The following is a 24,313-nucleotide window of genomic DNA, read 5'->3' as shown; positions in this document are numbered from 1 at the left end:
ACAATTTCTCGAGTTCGTTGTTAGAGAGCTCGTAGACGATTTTCTAAGATATCATTATTAAATAATTCCGCGTTTCCTCGTTAAAGCACTCCGTTATTCGTTATTCTCTCGAACGCATTGATGCGTTCACAAACTTCGTCTTTTTTTGAACTGTGAAATTGTAGTGATTCATTTAGTTCCCGTTATTATTTTTAATAACTATTTCTACTTCATTGGAAATATTACTAATATCTTGTCACTGATCTCTAATTGAGTATCTAGCTATTTGTCTTCCTCTTCCGGAATAATGACAGAGCCTTTTCCTGGCGATTCTTCTTGACAGTCATGGCAAATCCAATCAAGATTGAATGTCGCCGATTCAGAGTACTTTTTGTACTATTTTATATACTAAACCATATATTTTTTGGATCCCAATATTACAGATGTACTGTTTAATATATATATATATATATATATAGCTATATATATAGCTATGATGAAGTTTAACTAAACGGAATAATTAAGTTTTTTATTATAGTAACATTTTAAACTTTGTCAATTCAATCGAATATTAAATAACAATGTACTGCAATATAAAATCATAATAAATATATAAAAACAACCAATATATTGCAAGTGTTAAAAACACATATGCGAATATATCAAAATCAAACTGTATAGACTAGTTTCAGCAACTGGCGATGCTCACACAACAGTACTATAGCCTAATTTATCATGGAATAATTGTCTCCAAGCGCGCTCTGTTCTCTGCGATATTGAATTATAAAGTTTCTCAATATCAAACTCGTTTACTTCAAGCGAAATATCAAGTTTTGTTATAAACGATATCTCAATTCGCGAGTCTATACACAGGTTTTTTTTATTCTGTAATAGAAATATTTAATTATTTTGTTTCCTTCGAGACAAAACTTTGATTTTGTTAGGAATGACGATTCGTTTTTTATTTATATATATAAAAAAATATTATCAAGAAATTCACAACTTCATAGGATTGTGATTTTTTTAATTTGATTTACCCTTATCGTTTTAGCTTTTCATTCTGAAGCCGTAAAGTAAAGCGAAATCAAAGTTTAAGATTTACGAGTGTTAAGCTATGATCTGCAAAATATATTTTTCTTTTGAATTACAATAGTAACTGTTGTTAGATATTTTAAGTCTCAGTTATTGTGGGTGATATCTATAACAAATCTACAAGTTCCAAAGGTCATTATAAAACTATATGCATCTTTTTTTAAGTATTGTTGTTGTAAAACCATATCCGTTATCTACTTTAGAAACAGGAGGTTAACTACTAAACAAAATTTCCTTTAGTATAAAGAAACTATGTCTTAAAAAAAATTGTAATTGCGTTTTTTAAAAATAATAATATAAAGAGTCAATAATAATGAGATCCTAATGAACTAACGGAGCACAAAAATATGCAAAATCAACTGCAAAATACATAACAACAATTATCAGTCCTACCAATATAATAATACATTGAAATAAAATTGTAATTACTACCAATTACAATATACATCACGACACCAGCAGTGCTACCAACATCATAGTGAATGATAGCTTCAATCGAATCAATTATCCCTGATGTATTTCAGCGCCTGTGGATGACAACTGCCAGTATAGTTAATGACTTTACAGTTAGTCAAATTATTTCTAGATTATACTTAATGTATGTTGTGTAGTAACTGAAGTATTATTTATTTTATTTATCGAAATATCGATTTTTGTCTATTGGGGGAGTGATAAGAAATCTTTAAAATAACATAGCAGTATCAGAATAGTTTATGACAGTAGTGTACTGGCAGCCTTATCTTAAAAAAAAGGTGCGCAATAATAAAGCATAAAGCTAAAATAAATAGAATAAAGCTCATGTCAAATAGTTTGTTAATTTTGAGTGGGCTGAGTGAGTTTATATAGAATCTGTTTGGCTTTCTTCCTTGATCATGGACTACTGACGCTTTATTGAGCTTTTTGCAAATTATTCCAAAATATAGACTTCCGCATAAAAACTTGCATATATTCGTAAACTTGAAGGCATACAATAGTGTTCCACAAGAGGCTTAATGGGTGGGCTTTCAAAGTAAATCCAGTCCAGAGAGGTAACAGCTCATAAAAGATAGATACAGCGGTCACGTCTGCTGTGGGCAAAAGTGACAAGTTCAAGGTCAACAGTGAGCAATAAAGCCTTAGTAATAGAAGAATTAATATCAGATAAACAAGAGGGTAAAAATTCCCCTCAGGCTTTAGGTTCAAACAAACAAATTGATCAAGATCTGTTGTATTGTATGTATCTGGGTGCTGGGCTATCAAATGTAGGATGAGAAGAGATTCTGTGAGTTAAAGATGGAGTGGAGAGTGTGGATAAATCCATGAACGAAAGTATATTAGTGGAAGTTTGAAAGTTATAACCAGTAACAAATAAATTTAGGAGCAACAGTAGGGCATGGGTGGTTTAGGGGAATTTATAGGACACATAATAAAAGGAGCAATGAGAATTAATGTTGGTGGAGAGAAGGTGTTAGAGATTATTTGATTAAAAAACTGAATTCAAATATGACGTGATATGCAAGATAAGTATATATTGCCACGACCCTAAATAAATGGAAAGGTATACGGGAGATGATGGTATATATTTTATTTCCTAAAATTCCGTGTGATTCCCCCGGAAATACGTCATAACAGATATCACGTGACACAATCTGTTGTAGCTGCCGGGTATAAAACATCACTATTATAACAATAGTCTGATCATATTCGAAGAATAATTATATCATACTGATATAATTGATGCGAAAGTTTGTGTGGATGTATGGATGTTTGTAGAGCTTTTACGTGAAATTACTAAACTCATTTAAATGAAACTTAACAATAATGTAAGGGGCATAGGCGGTAGAGCTTAGCTGTGGTCAAATAACTACAGCTCAAATATGGGCTGGCTCAACCGGGGAAGAACCACCCTCTCACAGAAGATCGGCGTGAAGTAGTCATTAATAGACTGCGTTTCGTCCGATGAGTGAGAGAGCCGGTTGCCCTTACCTAGTTCCCACCTTTTCCTGTCATTTCCTTATTCCCACCGTTCCCTTTTTCTTAACAACTAAGGTTGGCAACGCATCCGTAACATCTTTATTGCGGATGTCCATGGGTGACAGTGACTACTGCCCATCAAGTAGGCCGTCTGCTCGTTTTCCAACTTTTACATAAAAGAAAAACTAAACATCAAAATCAGATAAAGGTTATATTTTATCCCAAAATTCGATATAGCTACAGTATCCGGCAGAGAGTTGTATTGACTGAAATCATAGATATAACTGACAGATAGTTAACATGTTTATTCTGTAACACAATCTATACATTTTCCTCTGAACCTAAATCCAAAGATCACGCGGAAGAAGTCGCAAGTAAAAGTAGTAAACTATAATAATGAGTATTGCATAATTTAATCCTCACAATGAAATGAGATGATAAAATATAAATATTTTTTTGATAATAATATTTTTATTTTCATCATATATTTATTCAAACAAAAGTACCGAAGAATTTTTTGCTCTCTCATTACAATTGAGATATTGGGTTAAAGTTTTTAAAAAGTAAAAAAAAAGTGTCAGCAACTATTAAATAATAATAATAGTATTTAAGTTTCAATTCCTCATATCACTGATTGATATGCTATACGTATAAAAAAAATTATAAAATGTTTTACGCTCAAAGTTGTAAATACAAAGGATCTTTAATTAAACGGGAAAGGTTTGGTATAACTTTTACGAGCAAACTTTGAATTGGGCTTTTAAGACTCTTATTATAGTCTTAATGAGAAGTCTTGCAGCTCATCATACATAGAATGTAATCATTAGTCCAGGTTCACACCAGATTCCGGTTTGAGGAAATGTTAATAAATATATTACCTTTATCAAATGAAAAACAGGCCAATGAATTTCTAAGGGAACTTCTAGATCTCTTGAATATATATATAACTACCAAAGATTATAAAAAAGTAGACAGCTATCACTGCTTTTCCGCTATAGTTAATTTAGTTGAAGCTGTTATTAGTAGAGCATTAAAATCAGAAAACTTTGAAAGCCATGATTACATTTCACCTCATAGATATGAGATATTACTTAATGAAGTTTTTATAAAGAATACCATAAAATAAACGGCTGCAATAGTAATTTATTATGACATCTAAATTTAATCGAACTAAATAAATATAGAGCAGTTGTCTAGTTTCAAGGAAAATCAATTAAAATCAGAAATCAATGACAAAAGATTTGCAAAATACTAACGATATTATCAGTTATTTATATATTTTCAAAAAAAAAATAATAATAAACTAAACAAAATTTCATAAATATTCCTCTGGTTTTTGCTTCTTTTATATATAAGATAAAAAAATCTATACAACATTTTTGCAAATTTCAAAAATGTTATATTTTTTTGGAAAAAAATATAATCTTTATGCCACTCTGATTACGTGTTTGAGATTATATACTTTTGCGTACAAAATTATCACATAAAAAAACCATACATATGCATTAGTAGTTCTAGTATATACAACGTTAAAGAAAAGCTGGTTAAATTCACAGCCTAACAGTTACGTTTTCCACGAACAATTATACTTAACTATTAATATGAAATAAGTCCTTACAATAAAAGAACTTCAACGAAGAATACTAATATATGTATGTCAATTCATAACCTTGTTATTTATGTTATTTTTCTTACTTATATTATATTTTTTTTACTTTAACAGTACAATAATTTTTTATTATTTAAATATGAACTTTGTTAAGATACTTATATAATGATGATATCAATAATCTTTTTCCTTCTTATATTACAATTTACAAAAATTCTATGACAATGATAACGTAGCATTAGTAGTACGCAGAAGTAACATGTTTTAATAATTATGTTATGTTAAGTAAATTAAGCTGAAAGTTTCCACAAACCAGAACTAACTTGACGCTAACTGTCTTCATCACGTCATCAATGAAGGAAACGTCTTTCCGAGTCATTACAAACATCCTTGAACAATTAGGTCATGTTATAAACAGACAAACATAATATCTAAGACTTCCACGAGTATTAACTTAAATATAAATGAATATTTTCGTATTTACTACGCTTTTTATTTTATTTTACATACTCCCGACATTTCAGGCCAATTAAGAGTACAATTTCTTTACAAAGAGCGGATGTATACCAACTTCATTGTCAGTGTGACTTGTCATACATTGGACAAACAAAGCATCGGTATAAGAATGAAATATTAGTTTTAATATAATATAGTTTTGTTTTTAATAAATACTCGTTATTATACTTATTATATTGAAATGCGACTTTGTTAATTCAATATTAATCATTTTATTTAATGATATAATTAACTGAAATGTCAGCTTAAAGTAATACTTAGTTGCATCCTTTGAACACTTTAAGTTAGGCCGTTAGTTTTTATTTTAACTTATTCCTGTTATATTAATTACTCAAATTATGTAAAATAAAGTGAACTTATATTACATGTTATATTCAAGGACAGTACGTAAATAAAACAAGGCTCTGTAGCGAAATACGTTACCATCGATCTAACAAGTAGAGTTCAGTATACTTACCTTGAGTTCTTCGTTGCAATAAATACGAAAGTTTAACAGTTTGTCATTCATAAGGATCCCAAATTATAGTATTAACTTTGGTCACTTAATGTGAAACTGAAAACGCTTCGTGTATAGTATGACGATGCCGACTTGTACTAAGAACGCTGATTCAAAACATGTCAATATATTAAAAAAGCTATTACTGATTTTATTATATCAGAATTTAATCAATTATAAAAATTATGACGTAATATCTTTGATTTGAAAGAGTGATCTAAATTTCTTAAAGATTCTGAATCATTAATGAGTTTAAACAAAATTATCAAATATTACAAATGTTAAGAACAAGTCAATTCGTTTTACTATTAGCACAATAAGCAGGGTGTATTTACGTGTTTTTAGAAGTCGCTCTCGACTGTACAGACATGTGATCTCCATCGGCCTTTCGAAGCCCACTACTGAGCATATGGAGAAGGTTTGAGCAATCACCACGCTTGCACAAGGCGAATTGTCATTGCGAACGTATAATTTGAAATTAGCAGGTTTCCTCACGATGTTTTCCTTCACCGTCCGTCAGTGGTGTCTAAATACTCTTAGAAAGTACATATTACTCGGGAAAATCACATTGGTACTTGCCAGGTTTTGAACCCGCACACACATGCACGATAGTATATATATATATATTAATTGATTTATTATCTATTAAATATTGCTTTCATCGATTGAATTTCCTTTAATTATATTTTACATTGAGTAACCACAAACATACATTCTCGTCCTACCAAAATTGTTAATTTATATTAAATATTGAAATACAGAATTCTTAAAATCCAAAGTGTATTTTAAATGACTGTCTACTCAAAGTAACATAATTCCTCTGCGTATAATATACTTAAAGTTAAGTTAATAATTATATTGCTTAAAATTTCTTCCAGAGTCAAAGTAAAACTTATATAATGATGTCCAAGATTTTCACATGTATTTAAATGAATCTAAGTTTGCACTTTCCTCTCCTGTGCCCGTGATCAAGGTTGCTGTGAACGAACTGAAACGAAGGCATTATTTATATATAAAATAATAATTACGTAGCATTGGTAAAACTTAGTTTTATATAAATGAAGCTTTTAATTTCATTCGTTTACAAAAATATTTATTTCTCACTTTAAAACCCTTTCCTAGTTATATATTATACAATATCAGCCCCGGCTTTGAAAGTGCTCCTTACCAAAAATATAAAATAGCCTATTTAATTTTAAGAATTATTAAACTTATATTATGATAACTTTCACATGGTACGCCCGATTTAAATGATTTTAAAAGTAATTTACAGATACTAATGTAGGCTTGAAAACGAAAATGAAATTAATTTATTATGATAAAACTCAATACCGTATTTATGTAAATAGCTTTCCAATAAACGCTTTAGGAATGCCAATTTTTAAAAGTTGTAAAATGAATATAGTATGTTATCCTTAAGGTATAGATATATTTCACCGAGGACTTTTTTGTAGACCTATATTGAGACAAAATTCTACTATATATTATTTTGTTATATCTCAAAGACTTAAGGCAGTGTTTTCGTTAAAAGCTCTCAGACGGCTCATGTTTTCCCAAAATCTTCAACAAATATCGTTAATGTACATACAGGTAAATACAAAACCTTAACAAATTATATACTAAAACCTTCCTCGAGAATCACGCTATCGAGTGCTGATAACTGTTTGATAATCGGTGCAATAGTTTTTCCGTTTATCGCGAACATACAGACAGACAGACGCGGCGAGCGACTTTGTTTTATAATATGTATTGATACATATGTATATAATTATTTGACTTTAACTAAATAATTGTATAGTATTTTTTTTATATTGAAGCAATGCTTTCAATTTCAATTCCAAATTCAAATAGATAATATTCTCTGCCAAATCTATATACACGAGCCGGATCCGAACCCGCAGCATCCAGGACTTAGATGTCGTATCCGTAAATTTAAATTATTCAAAGAACTATTATAAAATAAAATAATTAATAAAATAAATGATGTAAATGGAATTAAAAGTATAATTAACGTATACTCATAACATATATAATGTTATTATTATTTAGTAAAATTTTATTATATCCTTATAAATATATAATTTTTTAGAAAACTCTAGAACTTTGTTTGAGATAAGAATAATGATAATGACTTATAATGATTCTTTTAAATTGATATTTTTCTGTTTTTAATTCTTAATTATATAACGAAGTATCGGATATCTTGTGTTTAAATACACATACACTTGAAATATGAAGATGCGTCGCCCAATTCATCGGGTTCATTCAACTCTAGACGAGTGAACCACAGTCAGTCTATTTGGCAAGGCCAACTCGCCACTGTCTCGCGCCAACTTATTACAATGAGGGCCCACACTATGACGAATGTTTCACATTAGTACTGAATGCATTACCACGAGTCTTAAACTGCCCATAACATTACCAACACCAACACGTTACGCTCCACTTCATCGTACAACACACGTCGGTCGTAGTTATCACTCATACTATATTAAACTATTAATGTATTCATTCGTGACAAGTACGTTGTAAAACTTTAAAATTTATTAATTACTTTAACGTGGTCTAACCTTGAGACGGTCGGTTCGTGTGTCTGTACTGGAATCGATTATAAATAAAGTCATTCGACTTAAAAATGTCCTTAAAAACATTAGTATATTTAATTTAAGTTTTTAACAAGACTGAATTGTTGCCAGCATCTTTCAGGGCATATTGTGGAAATAATATAAACTTAATTTCAGCAGACTGCTTAGGAAATTACGTATTAATTTCTTTATTTTCATCAAATACTATCTGCATTGGAATTTTATATTCTGATTTTCTTACATTTCATAATAAAAAGCATAACATTAATAGTGAAATATAATATATTTTACATATAAGTATATTTTTCACGCGCTCAGATGATTTTGAAAATATTTGAATGAGGATGCTGGCAGACATTTTAAGGTTTGGTGACTGACATTTACGATTAATTTAAAAGCTTGCTTGCTAGCTTCGATAGTAGATTGCTTCATACATACGTATGTGTTATTATATAATATTTATGTACATAAAGTAATTGTATTCTGGTTAACATATATTTAATAGTTAATGATTGGATAGAACCTCTCTTAGAGTAATAACCTTCAAACTTCTATAAACGAAATACTGATTATCTAATAAGCTTCAACATGTAATTATTTACTGATTTCAGTATTGTTTTATTGTTATTTAGATCAAAATAGTTTATGCCATATAAAATTTAACGCTAGAATGTATCCAACATAAAATTTACCTCATGGATATGAATTATTTTGATAGACAATATCTATTGAAAAATTCTTTCCAATATATTGATTTTCTGTGTCAACATTTATAAAGTAATGAGATCTAAGATTTTTGAGAGTATTCATTGAAATAAAAATAATATTTTAGGATTAACTACGTTATTTTTGTTGTATTAACTACATACACCCGAAGTTTTGGTTACTTTTCAGTAACTGTGATCGCGGGCAGACGAGATGAGAAATAAGATAACTATTAAAAACTAGCATAAAATTGGGGGACATCTTATTAATTAGAGTATTTGTATTTATGTATATATATATATATATATATATATATATATATATATATATAGAAGAAAAGAAGAAGAATGTGTTTCTAATTAAGAACCCAGTGCTTTAAATTATTTTTCATATGGCTTTACTTCACGCCATCTTGATAATTTTTTCCAAGGTTATTGACCTTAAATTATGAATTTAATTTAATTTAAATTTATTACCTAGTTAATGATTAAATTTTATTCATTTTCTTTCAATAACAAAATATTGTATAGCCGGCTAATGTATTAGTTACTTGTCTAAAAAGGCTTTAAGTGACAGATTAAATGGAAATCAATACCTTTTACTCCGCCTATACGACATAAAGCTGGTAAGTTAATAACTAAGTTAAGCCATCATGGCTGCCAGTTCCAGCGAGATTGTGTTATCCTTTAATGTAAGCTTTTTGTAAGTGTATGAGTGGGAAATCTTATTTCCTCAATGCAATATATGTGTATATATATATAAATAAGATTTCCACAGATAACATTTAAAAGTAAATAGGAATTAACAATTTAACTAAAGAATGTATATGCTAGTTTAACGTATTAATTACTAAATGAATGTAAAATATAGAGCGATTCTTGTTATACGTTGAACAAACTGACTCGACTTTAATAAATTATTTCTTTATATTTTATCATTAACAATTGTTTCATTCGTTTTAATATATTTCTTTGCGTAACCATTAATAATATGCCTATTATTGTTTGTAAGTATTTGAAACCAGTTCTAAAAATCGAGAGACATTCGCTGAAACATTATTTTTCACTGACAAAATTTGTTACCATCCTAAAAGAAATGTTTACGATTCGCTTCTTCGTTTTTATGTTTGTCGTGATTTTTTAGAGTATTTTCATTTAGCATTACGAGATATAAAATATATCTAAAGATATGTATATCTTCCAAAGGATAAAAATTGTCATTGTGGTTGATAAAATATTTTAAAATGTATATATAAAACCATGCGGAATTACCTGTGCTATGAAATACGGCGTTTTGAGTAGCACAGGGGCACAGATCTAACTAACGTACTGTCTTAATTGTGTACAACTTGATTTTCCTTGAGACCAAGTTATTATCATTCAAAATTTTGTTACCTGGTTGAGTAAAATAATTTAAAAGATTCTTTGTTTCAGTGAGGATTAGGGTGTAAAGATAAAAAAATTACGTTGACAAAGTTGGAATAATAAAATTAACGACATTTCAATATTATTGAGGATTTCTTTATTGTTATTTATATATTTATTTAAATATATGAACTTTAAAAAATTCAGACACATTTTAATTAAAATAATTTAAATTTGAATAAGTTATGTGTAAAAAAAAAAGAATTTTATAGTACATTCCTTTTATATCGAAATATGGTTGAAATTTAAATATATCCTCAAAGGAAATTAAAACGCGAACTCTATGCTTACTCCGGGTGTGCATCACGCGACATACGGAGCGTTAGCAGGTCTCCATTCATAAATCTTTTCAGGCATTTACGTAGGTTATTTAATGAGAACCGTGAGACGCTTCGTGTATAGTGTGACGTTGTAAACTCGTGCTAAGCAACAATATCTAGAGTAAACTACGCTTCTTCTAACTGTTATATTTTTATTTTTCAGATTTATCTCGAAGATTCTAACCAAGAATGTCAAGTTCATGTTAGTTTAAAGTGAAGTATATTGTACTGTAAGTGTAGTGAATAAGTGTCAAAATGGGTTGCAATACCAGTTCTGAGGCTAAGGCGGAAGAGAAGAATTCAGAAGAGAACAAGACTAACACACATACGGGTGAGTTATTTTCTGTATGTGTTTCTTTCAGAGTTAGATGATATTTCACTAAGAAACTCGATTAATTTTGCAATATATATTGGTGACAGTGGTGATTAAAATCCAATTTTTTTTGGCATAGTTTTGAATTCACTAAAACGAAGTTTTAAAAAAATACACATGTATTCAAATATAAAGAAACTTATTGTTTATAACGTACCTTCTTTTATTAATATTTTTCTTACTTCTTATATATATATTTATATATATATTACTTTAAAAAACAGTCTTATTTTTTACTTCATAAAAACTTGGTTTACCAATACGTATTACGCGATTTAGTAAAATACATACATATTCGTACAAAATTAATAAAAAAGTTATTCCTCAATCAGTTTTAATAACGTAACTATATTATATACACTGCAATATTTAATCTTTTTCATTCAAAAACTTTGAAAACACCTAAAAAAGGCTTATTATTTAAACAATAAACAAAGCTTTTTTCTCGCCTCATGAAAGGATTCGAGTTGCTCAAAGAAAAATTGTAAATCCTATTGCTGAAAACATTTTGTAATCTTGAATAAGTTGATATGTATTTCCTTGTGATTATAACCCTATATAAAGTATGTTTTATACACAAAGTATTAATTAATAAAGTCCAAAATTGTTAAGTACATTTAGCCCTCCTTTTGAGGATGAATTCCTTGCTAAATTTAATTTAAAATAATTCGTTCGTTCAATTATTCATTCGTTATTTATTCTTCCCCTCAGGGTAGATTATACTGACAATAAATTGCTTTTTCCCAATCAGTCCGTTTCGTCTCCTCAATGACGTTGACAGTTGGGCCGGATGGGAAAATGTCAGTCGTAACGACATCACAGTTTCCCAGCTTGTGAATTTTACGGAGTTCTGCATAGTTTTCATTTTAGTTCTCATTGACTTTTTAATAGTATATATGTATATACTTAAACATGTATTTTTTATTTTAATTATGATACAAAAAGTGTGGTGTTATAAAGGTGACCTGGACCGTCGACATCTGTGTATGTTTGTATGTCTTAAAATCTTAACTCTCTAACATAGATAATTTTCAATGCCTTTTTTATTTAAAAGCTAGTTTTCACGTTAATGTTTGATTAATATCGGTCCATCAGTGAATCATCGTCCTTCCAAAGTGATGTCAGGCATTTTCGGCCTATGATTACTCGATTAAGAGTTTTATTGCCAATATAATCGTTAAATGGTTATGTTATACATTTTAAAAGAAAATTTAACAGCCTGATCAATCAAGAACATAGGTATTGGTGACGTCACTCTTTTAAAAAATAACGAGGTGATACTAACTCCAACATATATATATATATATATAATTACTGTTATTGAGATATTTCCTTTATTAAACAGAATAAGTTTCCATAGATATAACTTAGATAGAAGGAAGCTAAATAAAAAGAGTTTAAGGACATATATTAAAAATATTTAATTTTTTGTCCTTTTATTCTCCACTAGATTTTACCCGCGACTCGGTGTGCTTAAAAAAATTTTAAGCCCCGCATGGACCCTGCGCTCCACTCGCGCGTGATAACGCATAATTTCGTAAACGGGATTCGGAATCGGGATAGCAAGTAACCTTAGATACGCCTCAGTCAAAATCGGTCCAGCCATTTCAGAGATGAGCCGGAATAAATAGATGGACAGACAGACAAAAATTGTAAAAATCGTCATTTTGGTGTATGTATGTATTTATTCATATTCACGTAGTAAAAAACGGTTACTTGAATATTACAAACAGACACTCCAATCTTTTTTGTATGTATCGATTGGGCCATTATTGAATTTTCATATTGTTTTGCATAATTTAAAATCAATTAAATAAATTTGGTAGTGACAGGCCTGTTCAGTTTATAGAAAATATCTGTTATCGCCTTAAGAAACTCATTCTGAAAATAAGGTTGTGAAAATAATATTTTATTAACGAATATCCAATTATTGAAATTAAAGAGTTAATACATAACTAATTTGGATTTTTTTAATGTAATTTAATTTTATTTTTAGTTACTATTCATAAAACAAAACATTGAATTAAGAAATAATTAAATTTTTTATTTTTTAATTTTGCCGAGTGATATAAACAAAAATGATTTAACAAAAACATAGTTTTTTTAAGAAGTTTTGAGTTCCAAGAAGCAGTTAGAACTTACTTATATAGACCCACAGACAAACACACACACAAGTGTTTGTTTTTGTGTGTGGGTGTATGAGTTTCTACGTAAAATATGTATGTGTAAGTGTACACATACCTATATATGTGAAGTCAATATAAATAACAGTAGTTTTTACTTGAAGCTTCTAGACGAACAGTAGGTAACCATTTATATAAGGTTTGTTTGATTTGTTAAAGGAGTATTGAGAAGGTATAGCAAAAGTAACTTAATGACAAAGCCATGTAGGTCGTTTATTAAATGAAATAAAACTAATATTTTTCGGTTTTGTTTCGCGTTTATAATTATTTTTATCAGCATACTCCCGACGTTTCGGTTAATTTGCAGCAACCGTAATCACATTTTCATTGTCAATGAATTTAAGGATTTTATTTTATTTACGTCATACAGACAGTACACGGCAATAAATATTTTTCGAAAAGCCATTATCTTTTATTTATTTCGAAGATTTAAATGTATATAAAAAAGGAAATTTACATCTAAAGGCGTAGGTCGAGGATCTCCATTGGCGCGTCTTAGAATTGTAATAGCCGATGAAAGTGAGAAATTTTTTAAAAGTATTTTAAGGCTTATCTAATTAGCCTTCAATTCATTCAATAAAAAGTTTAAGAAAACCACCTAAAAGCATTATGTTTCTTTAAAACAAGTCTAATTATTAAATTTAATTTTATTCGGTGATGATATCTATAGACTCTTTCTTTATATTGAAAATTTTTCTTACTAAAATTATTTTAAGTAGTAAAGTTATTGTTAAGTAGTAAGATTATTTCTTTCGATATAACTCATACCTTTTAGTAATGTCATGAGGTAGTGATAGATGTCGTTTTAAAGTTATTACCAGCGCCATCTAGTACAAAGATTGATAATTCCGGAAAAACATGGAAATTGCTTCAATGAATAGTCCAAACAATTCGGGAAAAGTCCGGTAGGTGGCGCTTTACAGAAATATAAATTAACCACAGGCACTATTAAAATGAGATTCCAAATTAAGACGTATTATTTGAATATTAAATATTAATATCACAAAATTATTGAAGCGTTAAAGTCTATGTTAATGATAAAGAAAAACTAATAATAACTAGATACAAATTAAAATAAACAGAGCCAGTAGCCAAAGCCACTAAAAACATTTAGGCAATCAATAAAAATTATATTAAATCTTTCTATCTTGTAGATATTTCAAATAAAGTAAAATAAATACGTCCAAATGTACAATTTTTTTCGTGAATAGGACCATGACATTATAAACACAAAATTTTGTGGAACAAGTAAGTTTGAGCTAAGAATACATATGAGACCCTTCTACCGTACCCTTCATTTGGGGTCACGGATATGGGACAAAAGGTAAGGCTTCATTCACAATGCCTTAAGTTTTTATGTAGGAGTTTTAAAGTATAAATTGGTTTTACGTTTTGTTATTGATTTTTATTAAGAGTTTTCGTGGTAATAACTTATTGACGACAATTTCAGTGTCAATAATTTTTTTGATGATAATCGTGTCATAAATTTTTTCATATAAATTATAAGAATTAAAGAGACTATGTTTCTGGTTGTATTTCCCTTGCTTAAAGCGCAGTATATTTAAAATATACTAACGCTAATTCATTAATTAGAATCTGATACACGTGATAATATGGCTGAACCGATTTTGATAAAACATGTCACATATGTATTCACATTAATTGAAAACGGAATGTTTTATACACATTATTTATTAAATAATAATAATTTGTCATTAAATACTACATTTTTCGTTTTGCGTGAAATAAATTAGTATTTTGCTAGCGATTTGCATTTGAATATATTAAATCTTAATGAGGTCTAATGTGTATAATATAATCCGCACTTCCTTTTAACCGACTTTCAACAAAAAATTGCTAAAGAGTAATTGTAAAATTAAAACCAAATTATTTATTTATATTTATTTTGCGTTAAAAAAATTGTATATTAATTTTCATTTTAAGGTCATTAATTTTAGGCAAATAATTTACACGTAAATAACCAGACAAATAATAATACACATTTTAATTTATTCTAAGATAATAATTTTTTGGAGGCCTTTACGAATTAAAATTATTGAAGAAGTAGTCTTATGTGGTTTTTTAAACATATATAGAAATATGTCTTAATAAAAATATTTACCTAAGTAGCTCTTACTTAGGTAAACCTTTTCTATATATATAAATTATATTAATTTTGTAAATTTTTATTTTTATTGTAAATTTATTATCGTCAAGTGTCATAATAATTAAATAAACTTGTTAATCAAAGTTACAAATTAGTCGATATACCAACACAAAGGTTCCTTTGTTTGAAGTGCTACGGTGCTACGGCGCTACGACGCTACGGAGCTACGGCGGTATAAACGTCTACAGGCGTTCTGATTTAGTCGTTTTAAAATATAATTATCTATTCTGTAGAGGAAATCTTAGTTATCTATATGACGATAATAATTTTCAATTAATATTTCTTAAATATAGTTAATATTTAAGGAAATAAATTATATATTCGATTTTGATAATGATATGAAAAATAATATCTTCTCATATAATTTGTAATAGTATTGTCATGTCGAGAAAAATACACAGAGAGGAGCCTTAACAGTGCCTGGGACTTGCGACCCAGGTATAGATTTAAGGGGCTCCTATCTAACGCGCGCTAAACGCTCACTTCCACCGTCCAAGCTCTTCTCTCTATCTAAGCCAATTTGAAAAAAACCTTCTAGGGCTGCCTTCGGAGTACGTCCCAAGGATGAATTGATATAAGTTCTGGACAGGCCCAAGTCTTTTAGTAGGTTGAAGAGAGATTTAGCCGCTATACCTCTGGCTCCCTCTTCTACCGCGTACAAATCCACGACGAACCTATTTCTAGTGAGTTCGTTTGTGAGCTCGTAATATTTATTGACCTTGATGGCATGATCTTTGGGATGTTGGTTTCCCAAGGAACCGTGAGCTCTATCATCACAACGCGCTTTAAAATTCGCGAATACGAAAATATTTAAGGTTGTTGAAAAGTGCGCATTATTTAAAACATTTTCTTTAAAATACTCTTGAATAAACCATTTTTATGAATGAGCTATATAAGAATTACAATAGTATCTTAAAATGTATCGCTAAGAGTTGAAAGCTTATTTAATCAATATAAAAGATGCATTATGTTATTGCAAACATTTTATAACGCCTATGTATCCGGCCATTTCCTTTAATACCGAAACAAGGCCGCACGGACTGCGACATAAGTATCGACCAGGAATAACCCCAGGTAATATTGATAACATTCTGTTTATATTACTTAAAACGAACATAATAATAAGCAAATCATAACTAACAAGTAGGGATAACACAATTTTACATAATAAATATATAATAAAATTCACTTTATAATAATTTATTAAAATAAAAGAATAAAATCGCATATAAGGATATGTTCAATGCAGAACTTGAGTGGACGTCCGTATGTACAACGGACCCACCATAATCGAATCTAATATGCACACTATAACGAGCTTTAAACCAGCACTAGAACGGCTATAATCGGCTGCACTGTGTCTATCAAAGAATCCGCTCACCGTATATATTCTTGGCTGTACGTCACAGTTGCTTCTGCCTCCGAACAGGAACCACGCTGCCAACGACGGCAGCGATTTTGAAGTACTCAAAAAAGTTAAAGTGGATTTATTAAGGAAATATTTGAAAATAGTGGAGGAGAAGTTATTTCCGGGTGAGTAATTTTTTCTTCTTACTCGTGCGGTATATTTTTTTACGGACGGGCTATATCCTATTTAGCTTTTAATTGTTATTATTTGAGCTGTTTAGGAAATACTTAATAATATAATATGAAAGGTTCAGGCTTTTGATATCATTTTGATTGGTGCGAGTATAACCCGCCACTTTAAAATTTTCATTGGTGGGCGATAATCAATATCAACTTTGTGACATTATTTGAACTAAAATTTAATTACCTAAAACATACAAAAATTATGTATATATTGCAAATAAATATTGGAAGATTGATTTTTATTAGAAATCCATTTTTAAAATTATACCTGTAATAATTAGGTTAGAATTAATTAAAGGCTGCGTGCTCGTATGAGGGTGAGTTATTCTTAGCCAGAGCAAGAAAATAAACGTATTTTTTTTTACTCTATAATGGTATTGTTAAATGAAGAGCTATATTTTTTTTTTTTATAAAATACTTATACAGTGACAGTTAATTTGGAAGGTATTACAAGAGCTTTGTATTATTGAAGCACTATTTGATTCTATAGTAACCCAACATTCAATGTATAATTTTTTTCGTCTTGATACATAAAATAATAATAAAAAATAAAAAGAACGCCTGAAATGCCATAAATATGGACATAAACATATTTTAGAATCGCTCTTTATAGACTTAAATAATTCATTTAAATGAATAAAACTCGCGAAAATCTTAGATCTCATTAAATAATTCAATTATATTAAAGGATCCAAAAACCACAATGATGTAATAGACATTGGACACAAGATTTATTTAGACGTAAAATTACCAAATTACAGAAAGTTTCGAATATAAATTACTGGAGTGTTCAAATGTCTTCATTAATTCGTAGCCTTCAAAGTTCACTCGCTTTTTGGATCAATAATCTTGATACATCAAAATTTTTCGGATCAAGTTACCTTGGTAGAACTCACCGTTAGAGGCTTTACTTTTATTCGGACTTAATATTATAATATATTTGAAAATTTGTTTTTCACTTACATATAAATTATTATATAAGTGTGAAAGATTTTTTTTACAATTTTGTTCCGATCAAAGTAATTACTATTTCACAACAAAATGTCCGTTTTATACACAAAATGGCGGCAGATCAAAAATGTCCGCCGCATAAAATTGTTCTTCCGATCTCTCCCACAGGTACTATCTATATTTCTCTGTATTGGATGTCATTTCTTTTAAGTGCATGTAGCCTGGGTCAAGAGTCATTAATATTGTCACCGGAAAGTCAACAGTTGGGGAGATAATTAGATTCATTGATTTCCTTGCAAGCACTTATGAGTCTAGGTAAAGGTTCATAGCAAAAAACTCTACACGGTATAACATTACCTATAACTAGTCTATAAAAGTCGTGGTGGCCTGGAGGTTTAAGGATCGCCTCTCATGCGTGAGGGCGCGGTTTCGAAACCTGGCAAGTACCAATATGATTTTTCATAGTCATATGTACTTTCTAACAGTATTTAGACGCCACTGACGGACGGTGAAGGAAAACATCGTGAGGAAACCTGGACTTATAATTTCAAATTATAAGTTTGAAATCGCCAACCCGTCTTGAGCAAGCGTGGCGATTAATGCTCAAACCTTCTCCATGCGAGAAGAGGCTTATGCTCAGCAGTGGGCTTCCGATAGGCTGATGATGATGATAACTAGTTTTATTTTAGTTTTGGGGCGTATTAATTTATATAGTATGTTTATTTAAATGAAACTAGTATTGTTCGGATTTACTACGCGGATTTTATTATTTAAAAACTACATAATCCCGACGTTTCGGTTACTTTGCAGCAACCGTGATCACGGGCAGACGAGGTGTCACCTCGTCTGCCCGTGATCACGGTTGCTGCAAAGTAACCGAAACGTCGGGATTATGTAGTTTTTAAATAATAAAATCCGCGTAGTAAATCCGAACAATACTAGTTTCATTTAAATGAATACTCGCGAAAATCTTAGATCTCAGTATGTTTATTGTTAAAATAACATTATCTTATTGTCTTCTTATCTCAATAAAATCTCTGAGCTAGTTTCTATTAGAATGTCCCGCAAACGCTACTTAATCTTGGAAATTTTTTTACAGCACTTTACGCACTGCAGTGAAATGTTCCTTTTAGCCGTAACCTTTGTGTCCCAAAATAAAGCTGGGCATGTAATTTTTTGTTTGTCAGAAATATATATAAACTTATATTACTAATAGCTTTACAAGCTGTAAGAGCTTTTGGATATGATATGACATTCAATTAACAAGAGACATATTTAAAAGATACATATGACAAATACTGTGTATAAATCTGAGAAACAAAATAATGTTATATATGAAATACCACGTAAATTGTTACCATTTATTCTTAATTAATATTAATACGAGTCCTCACAATTGCGTTAATTGGTTTAAATGGGAGGGAGAAATTAAGATATCGTCTGAAATGAAGTCATCTTCATGTGTTCAAGCGTTAAATTAGTGTGTACATCATAATACATATCTCTCTGACTTTTGTACAGTACAGTTATAAAGTTACTTACATGGAAAGAAAAAAACTAGCTCTTATTCAGTTTATTTTTATAAACTTGAGACAGTTTATATGACGAACATGAAAAAATTTCTCTGAATGTTCGCAAAAGTAAAAATAGATAAAGGATGGGACGAAGTGACTAATGTTTTTTCATAAAAAAACTTAAGATCTCTGTGGAGACGAAACAAAAAAGTTGCTGGCGATTGAAAACAGTTTTATTTCAAAGAAACTGTTCCCATCAATTATTTGATGAAAATGTTCAGTAACTATTATAGGTAGCGTTGTGTTTTTTTGCTATGTATTGTCACAACGTAATAATATATAATAAATTGCAAGTTCATTGTCTATTAAATAGAAATGTCTTTTTCGTTTGTGGATTATTTATTAAGTACTTCAATTATCAATGAATATTGACCAAAAATATGGCTGATGAGACAACAAAGGAAGCCTCGATATATATTATTTATAATCCTCGGACAATATTCTCTTGGTAAATAAAAGGGGATTCCAACATTGGAGGAACGGTTTGCTATTTTTGAACGCTGCTTATCTCCTGTGGGAATCTTCTCTGGCATGGAACAAAACCCATCCTCGATCAAAGGGCACACGACAATGGCATTACGAACCGTTCACGATGGAAAAGGATTTTAAATTGTAGAGTTTATAATATTATAGAAGTGACAATAACAGCCTTAATATTTTCTCTGGGAAAATATTTGCTAGTCTGGCTGGTCTACCGGTTTTCATTACTTTTTTTCTTAGAAATATATCTTTATATCGTATTTAGAATTGTATGTTAAGGAAATCTACAATATAATATTGATATATTACAAAAAATTGAAGGAACTAGAGGAGGATCGACATAAATAGAACCTTCTTATAAATTTACTAGCAGGATCGATAGTTCTGTATGCTAAATGAATTTGCAATTATATCGATTGGTCTTTGACGTCATTTCCTTAATAACTTAATTGCTTTAAATATTTAATTATTTATCTAGCTTTTGGTCGCAATTTCTTTGCTGAGTTTTCTATATCGCCGAAGGTGACTATTAAATAGACTTCTTTAAGCCTTTTTCCTTCTATAAAACATTACTCAAAATTATTTAAAGTGAGTAAAATTTTAACTCTGAAGTATCCCTTAGTTTTCAAACAAAGAACAAATTCGTTCGTAGTTACACTGTCAATAAGAAAGCTGAAAAATATTGTTCCATTTACTTTATCACGGAGGTCACAGGTTCGAATCCAGCTCGTATCTGTAAATTTTACATTATATGTATATTAATTGATTTTTTTTTAAGTATCACTCAATATTGCTTTTACTTATTCATGGAATATTGAAAACGATCGATAAATAAATGAGATCTAAGACTTTCGCGAGTTTTATTCATTTAAATGAAACTAATATCATTCGGATATGCGCGTGTTTTATTTTTGTATTCAACTACAAACTACCGACGTTTCGGTTACTTTTTAGCAACCGTGATCACGGACAGACGAGATCTGAATGTTCAATATAAAGTGTAATTTTTATTTTTGGAGTTTTATAACCTTATATGTACAATAAATATAATACATATGTCTATATTAATTAAGACTATTTCATGATTTGTTACATACACTTTACCTTTACGTACAATAATCTTACATAGCATGATTCTTAATAGGCTTATGAGGGTAATAGCACCACTAATACCGTGTATACTGGGCCAGTAAATTTGGCTTAGTGGATACACAGTGTGTGGCAATTTAGGCTTTATCACATCGTTTATAGGTACTTTTATGGTGTGTATATAAACGCGTTTCGGTGGTTGGGCAAAGAAATAACGTATATTGGATGTAGTGGGGGATGTTTGTTAATAATTAACGCATAAAAAATACAATTTTCCTAAGTACGAGTATTTCTTATACGAGAAATATGTTTAGATTTTTTTTATTCACTTTAAGTTAAATGTTAATAAATAAATGTTTTTACATACACAGTTTTTGAATGAAAAATCTGTATTGCTGAGAGGAAGGGTACATATAGCCGTATTAAGATTTAATGTACGATTTGAGTGTTAGTAAAAGGAATATTTTAAATCCATTGCTATTAATTTTGGCTATTAAATATGAGGCAATATAATGAATGTTTTCAATAAAGAATCAAGAGTACATTTATATCAAATGCCATAAAAATAATCCAGTATTAATTTTTAACTGTTAGTTTATAGAGTTGTTTTTTGTATTATTCATATTAATGTTTCAATAACATTTTCCAAGGAAAGACGATATTCAGCAAAAGATAATTTTATGGTAATTTAAACACAATGACCTTATTTTGATCAGAGTCATTAAATCTAATATATTTGAGTCATTATTCTCGCATACTTTAATAAAGTTGTGATGTCAGCGAAAAGCCTTTATTGGCTCTTATCGGGTTTAAGGGAGGGAAAGGTCAAAATGTTTATCGACGGTCATTGACCTTACTTAGTTATCTTAGTTGACCGATAAATAAATTGTTCCGAACCCACTAATTCTGTTAAGAATTTCCGAAATAGTTTCGTTATTGGTTGTTGAAAATCATTTGGAGTTCTATTAATGTATAAACTGTAGGGTTACGAAATAGTAACTTCAATCTATACTGACACACACACACACAAACACTTACACACACACACACACACACACAAACACATACACAAATATACACACACTCAAACACCTTTGGAATCACAAATTAGTAACAATATAATCAATCAATATGAATAAAATCAAATGTATTTATTAATTATAAAACGAGCAAAGTCGCGTGCAGAATTGATGTTTACAAAAAACAATTAATCCATTTCTCTATGAATTTAGAGTAGTAATAATTTGCGTAACTACAATTAAAAAGTATGAGTTTTAAAAGCTTAGTTTACTAGAGCTTTTATTCAACGGATTTATACAATTTTATTTTAAACTTTATCATATGATAATTTCATATATGACATATGTATGCAGATAATATTTTCATATAGAATGACATATAGTAAATTCATATTGGAATTTATTAGTTTATTTATTATTTATAATACATTTATTTGCTTTCGCTACACACATAACTTTCTCTACTCCAATTTATCGGTATCAGAACAAAGACAAACAAATTGTTAAGTAGTTTATATATATATATATATATATATATATATATATATATATATATATATATATATATATATATTCAAAGGTTATATTCAAAGGTCATATTTTTATCAGCATTGATGCAATTTATTTCATATAGATACGAGTTAATATAAAAATTGCTAATCGAAGTATATTTTTAAATTGTAACTTATATTGTTTATTTATAAACGTATGATATGATGATGGTATTTTATTATTCTGTTCGTGCTTATTGGAAAGTTCAGATGTACGCAACATTTTTTAAGGGTAAAAATTTTGTTATACTATATACAATATCTAAATTTCCTTTTATTATATACATATTTGTTTACTTATATATGGTAGAGATCTCTTTTAAGAGATAAATTATCCTTTGTACATCACTCTTCTTTTGTAACAATTTTTTTAAGTCTTGGTACATAAATAAATAAATAAATAAAATATAATGTATATATAATACGCAAATTAATATATTAAATTTTGATTTAAAATCAAGGGTGGCAACACATCCGCAAAACTATGCTGTGGATGTCCGTGGGCGAGGGTACTACCTCCATCAGGTAGGCTGCCCTTTCGCATAAAAAAAGGTTGCAGGTAGAATTTTACACCCTGTATTTTCTATTTAAATTTTAAAACAAGTACCAACACAACATTGTTTCAACGCCAGAAAACATTATCATACGAAGAGAAAGAAACGATTTATTTGCACTGTTTATATTATTTTGTATTTGGAAATAAAGCAGATTTACAGCGATAAAGAATAAAATATATTGTTAGTCGCAGGCAGGTTGCCAGCGATGAAAAGTCATTCAATCCAAGCCGGCGACATTTTGAACGTTCTAAAGCCTTTTTTGTTTTAATTTATTATACAATTACAGTTTTTTTTTACGCTTTTAAGTAAATTGTATTTGGAGTATAGAACAAATATTTTTTTATTTCCGTTAGAGAGATTTATGTTACAACTATAGTAGAGGAAAGAGGTTTTTCATATTTGAAATAATGTAAACGACATTACAACAAAAAGACCTGCTGTATTTTGTGGACAATGTTATTGATCGGAAGAAAAATTCCAAAAAAGTTTTTATCCTAAAGATTGATGTGCTTTCTAAATTGTAAAGTTCCGCTTATAATTGTTTGGGAGATAAAACAAAATATTTTCCTTCAATTTAAATTCAGTCAATACATCACTAATAAAAAAATATATTTTTTAAAATAATAACTTGAGTTCAATAACATGTTTTTTTTTAAATATATGTAACGATAAAAATAGTTCGTAAACCAATTAAAAATAAATGTCAGAATGCAAAGATATTCAATTAATAATTGAAAGCTCAGTTTTCTATAATAATGCTCAGTTCCGAGTTACTCATTTAATGACTGCTCAGTGAAGTGACGCGTTCAGTACTTTATTGTAGTGACGGTAATAAATTTTATCTGCGTAATACATATCTGTTATCTGAAGTGGTCACTTCAACACTATCGTTAAAAATAATACTTTTTTACATCTTTTATGTTTCATGCCGTAATAAAAGTATTTTAATATAAAAATAAATTTAACCGGCTTAATATTAATTAATCCGCTAGTTTTTGTGTTACTGAGAAACAGTTTCTTTTTTGTAATGTGAGTTTCAGCATTATTATAATAAGTTGTGAACAGCAAACTAAGCAGGCTTTTAAAATATTGCTCACATA

General features: G+C 29.2%; 1 protein-coding gene across 1 annotated transcript in view; it reads left to right on the top strand.

The window, feature by feature from the left end:
• LOC116775538 (transcriptional regulator ATRX) overlaps window positions 1-24,313 on the top strand; it is a 106,983-nt gene that overhangs the window by 17,580 nt on the left and 65,090 nt on the right. The window contains exon 2 of the mRNA XM_061525134.1: window positions 10,843-11,010. Coding sequence (XP_061381118.1) covers window positions 10,935-11,010 — 76 coding nt within the window. The 5' untranslated portion in view covers window positions 10,843-10,934. The remainder of the gene's footprint in view (window positions 1-10,842; window positions 11,011-24,313) is intronic.

Source organism: Danaus plexippus, chromosome 27 (assembly GCF_018135715.1).
Source record: "Danaus plexippus chromosome 27, MEX_DaPlex, whole genome shotgun sequence".
Taxonomy (NCBI): Eukaryota; Metazoa; Arthropoda; class Insecta; order Lepidoptera; family Nymphalidae; genus Danaus; species Danaus plexippus.
The sequence above is the reverse complement of the archived record's forward strand: the minus strand, read 5'-3'. Positions and strand labels throughout refer to the sequence as shown.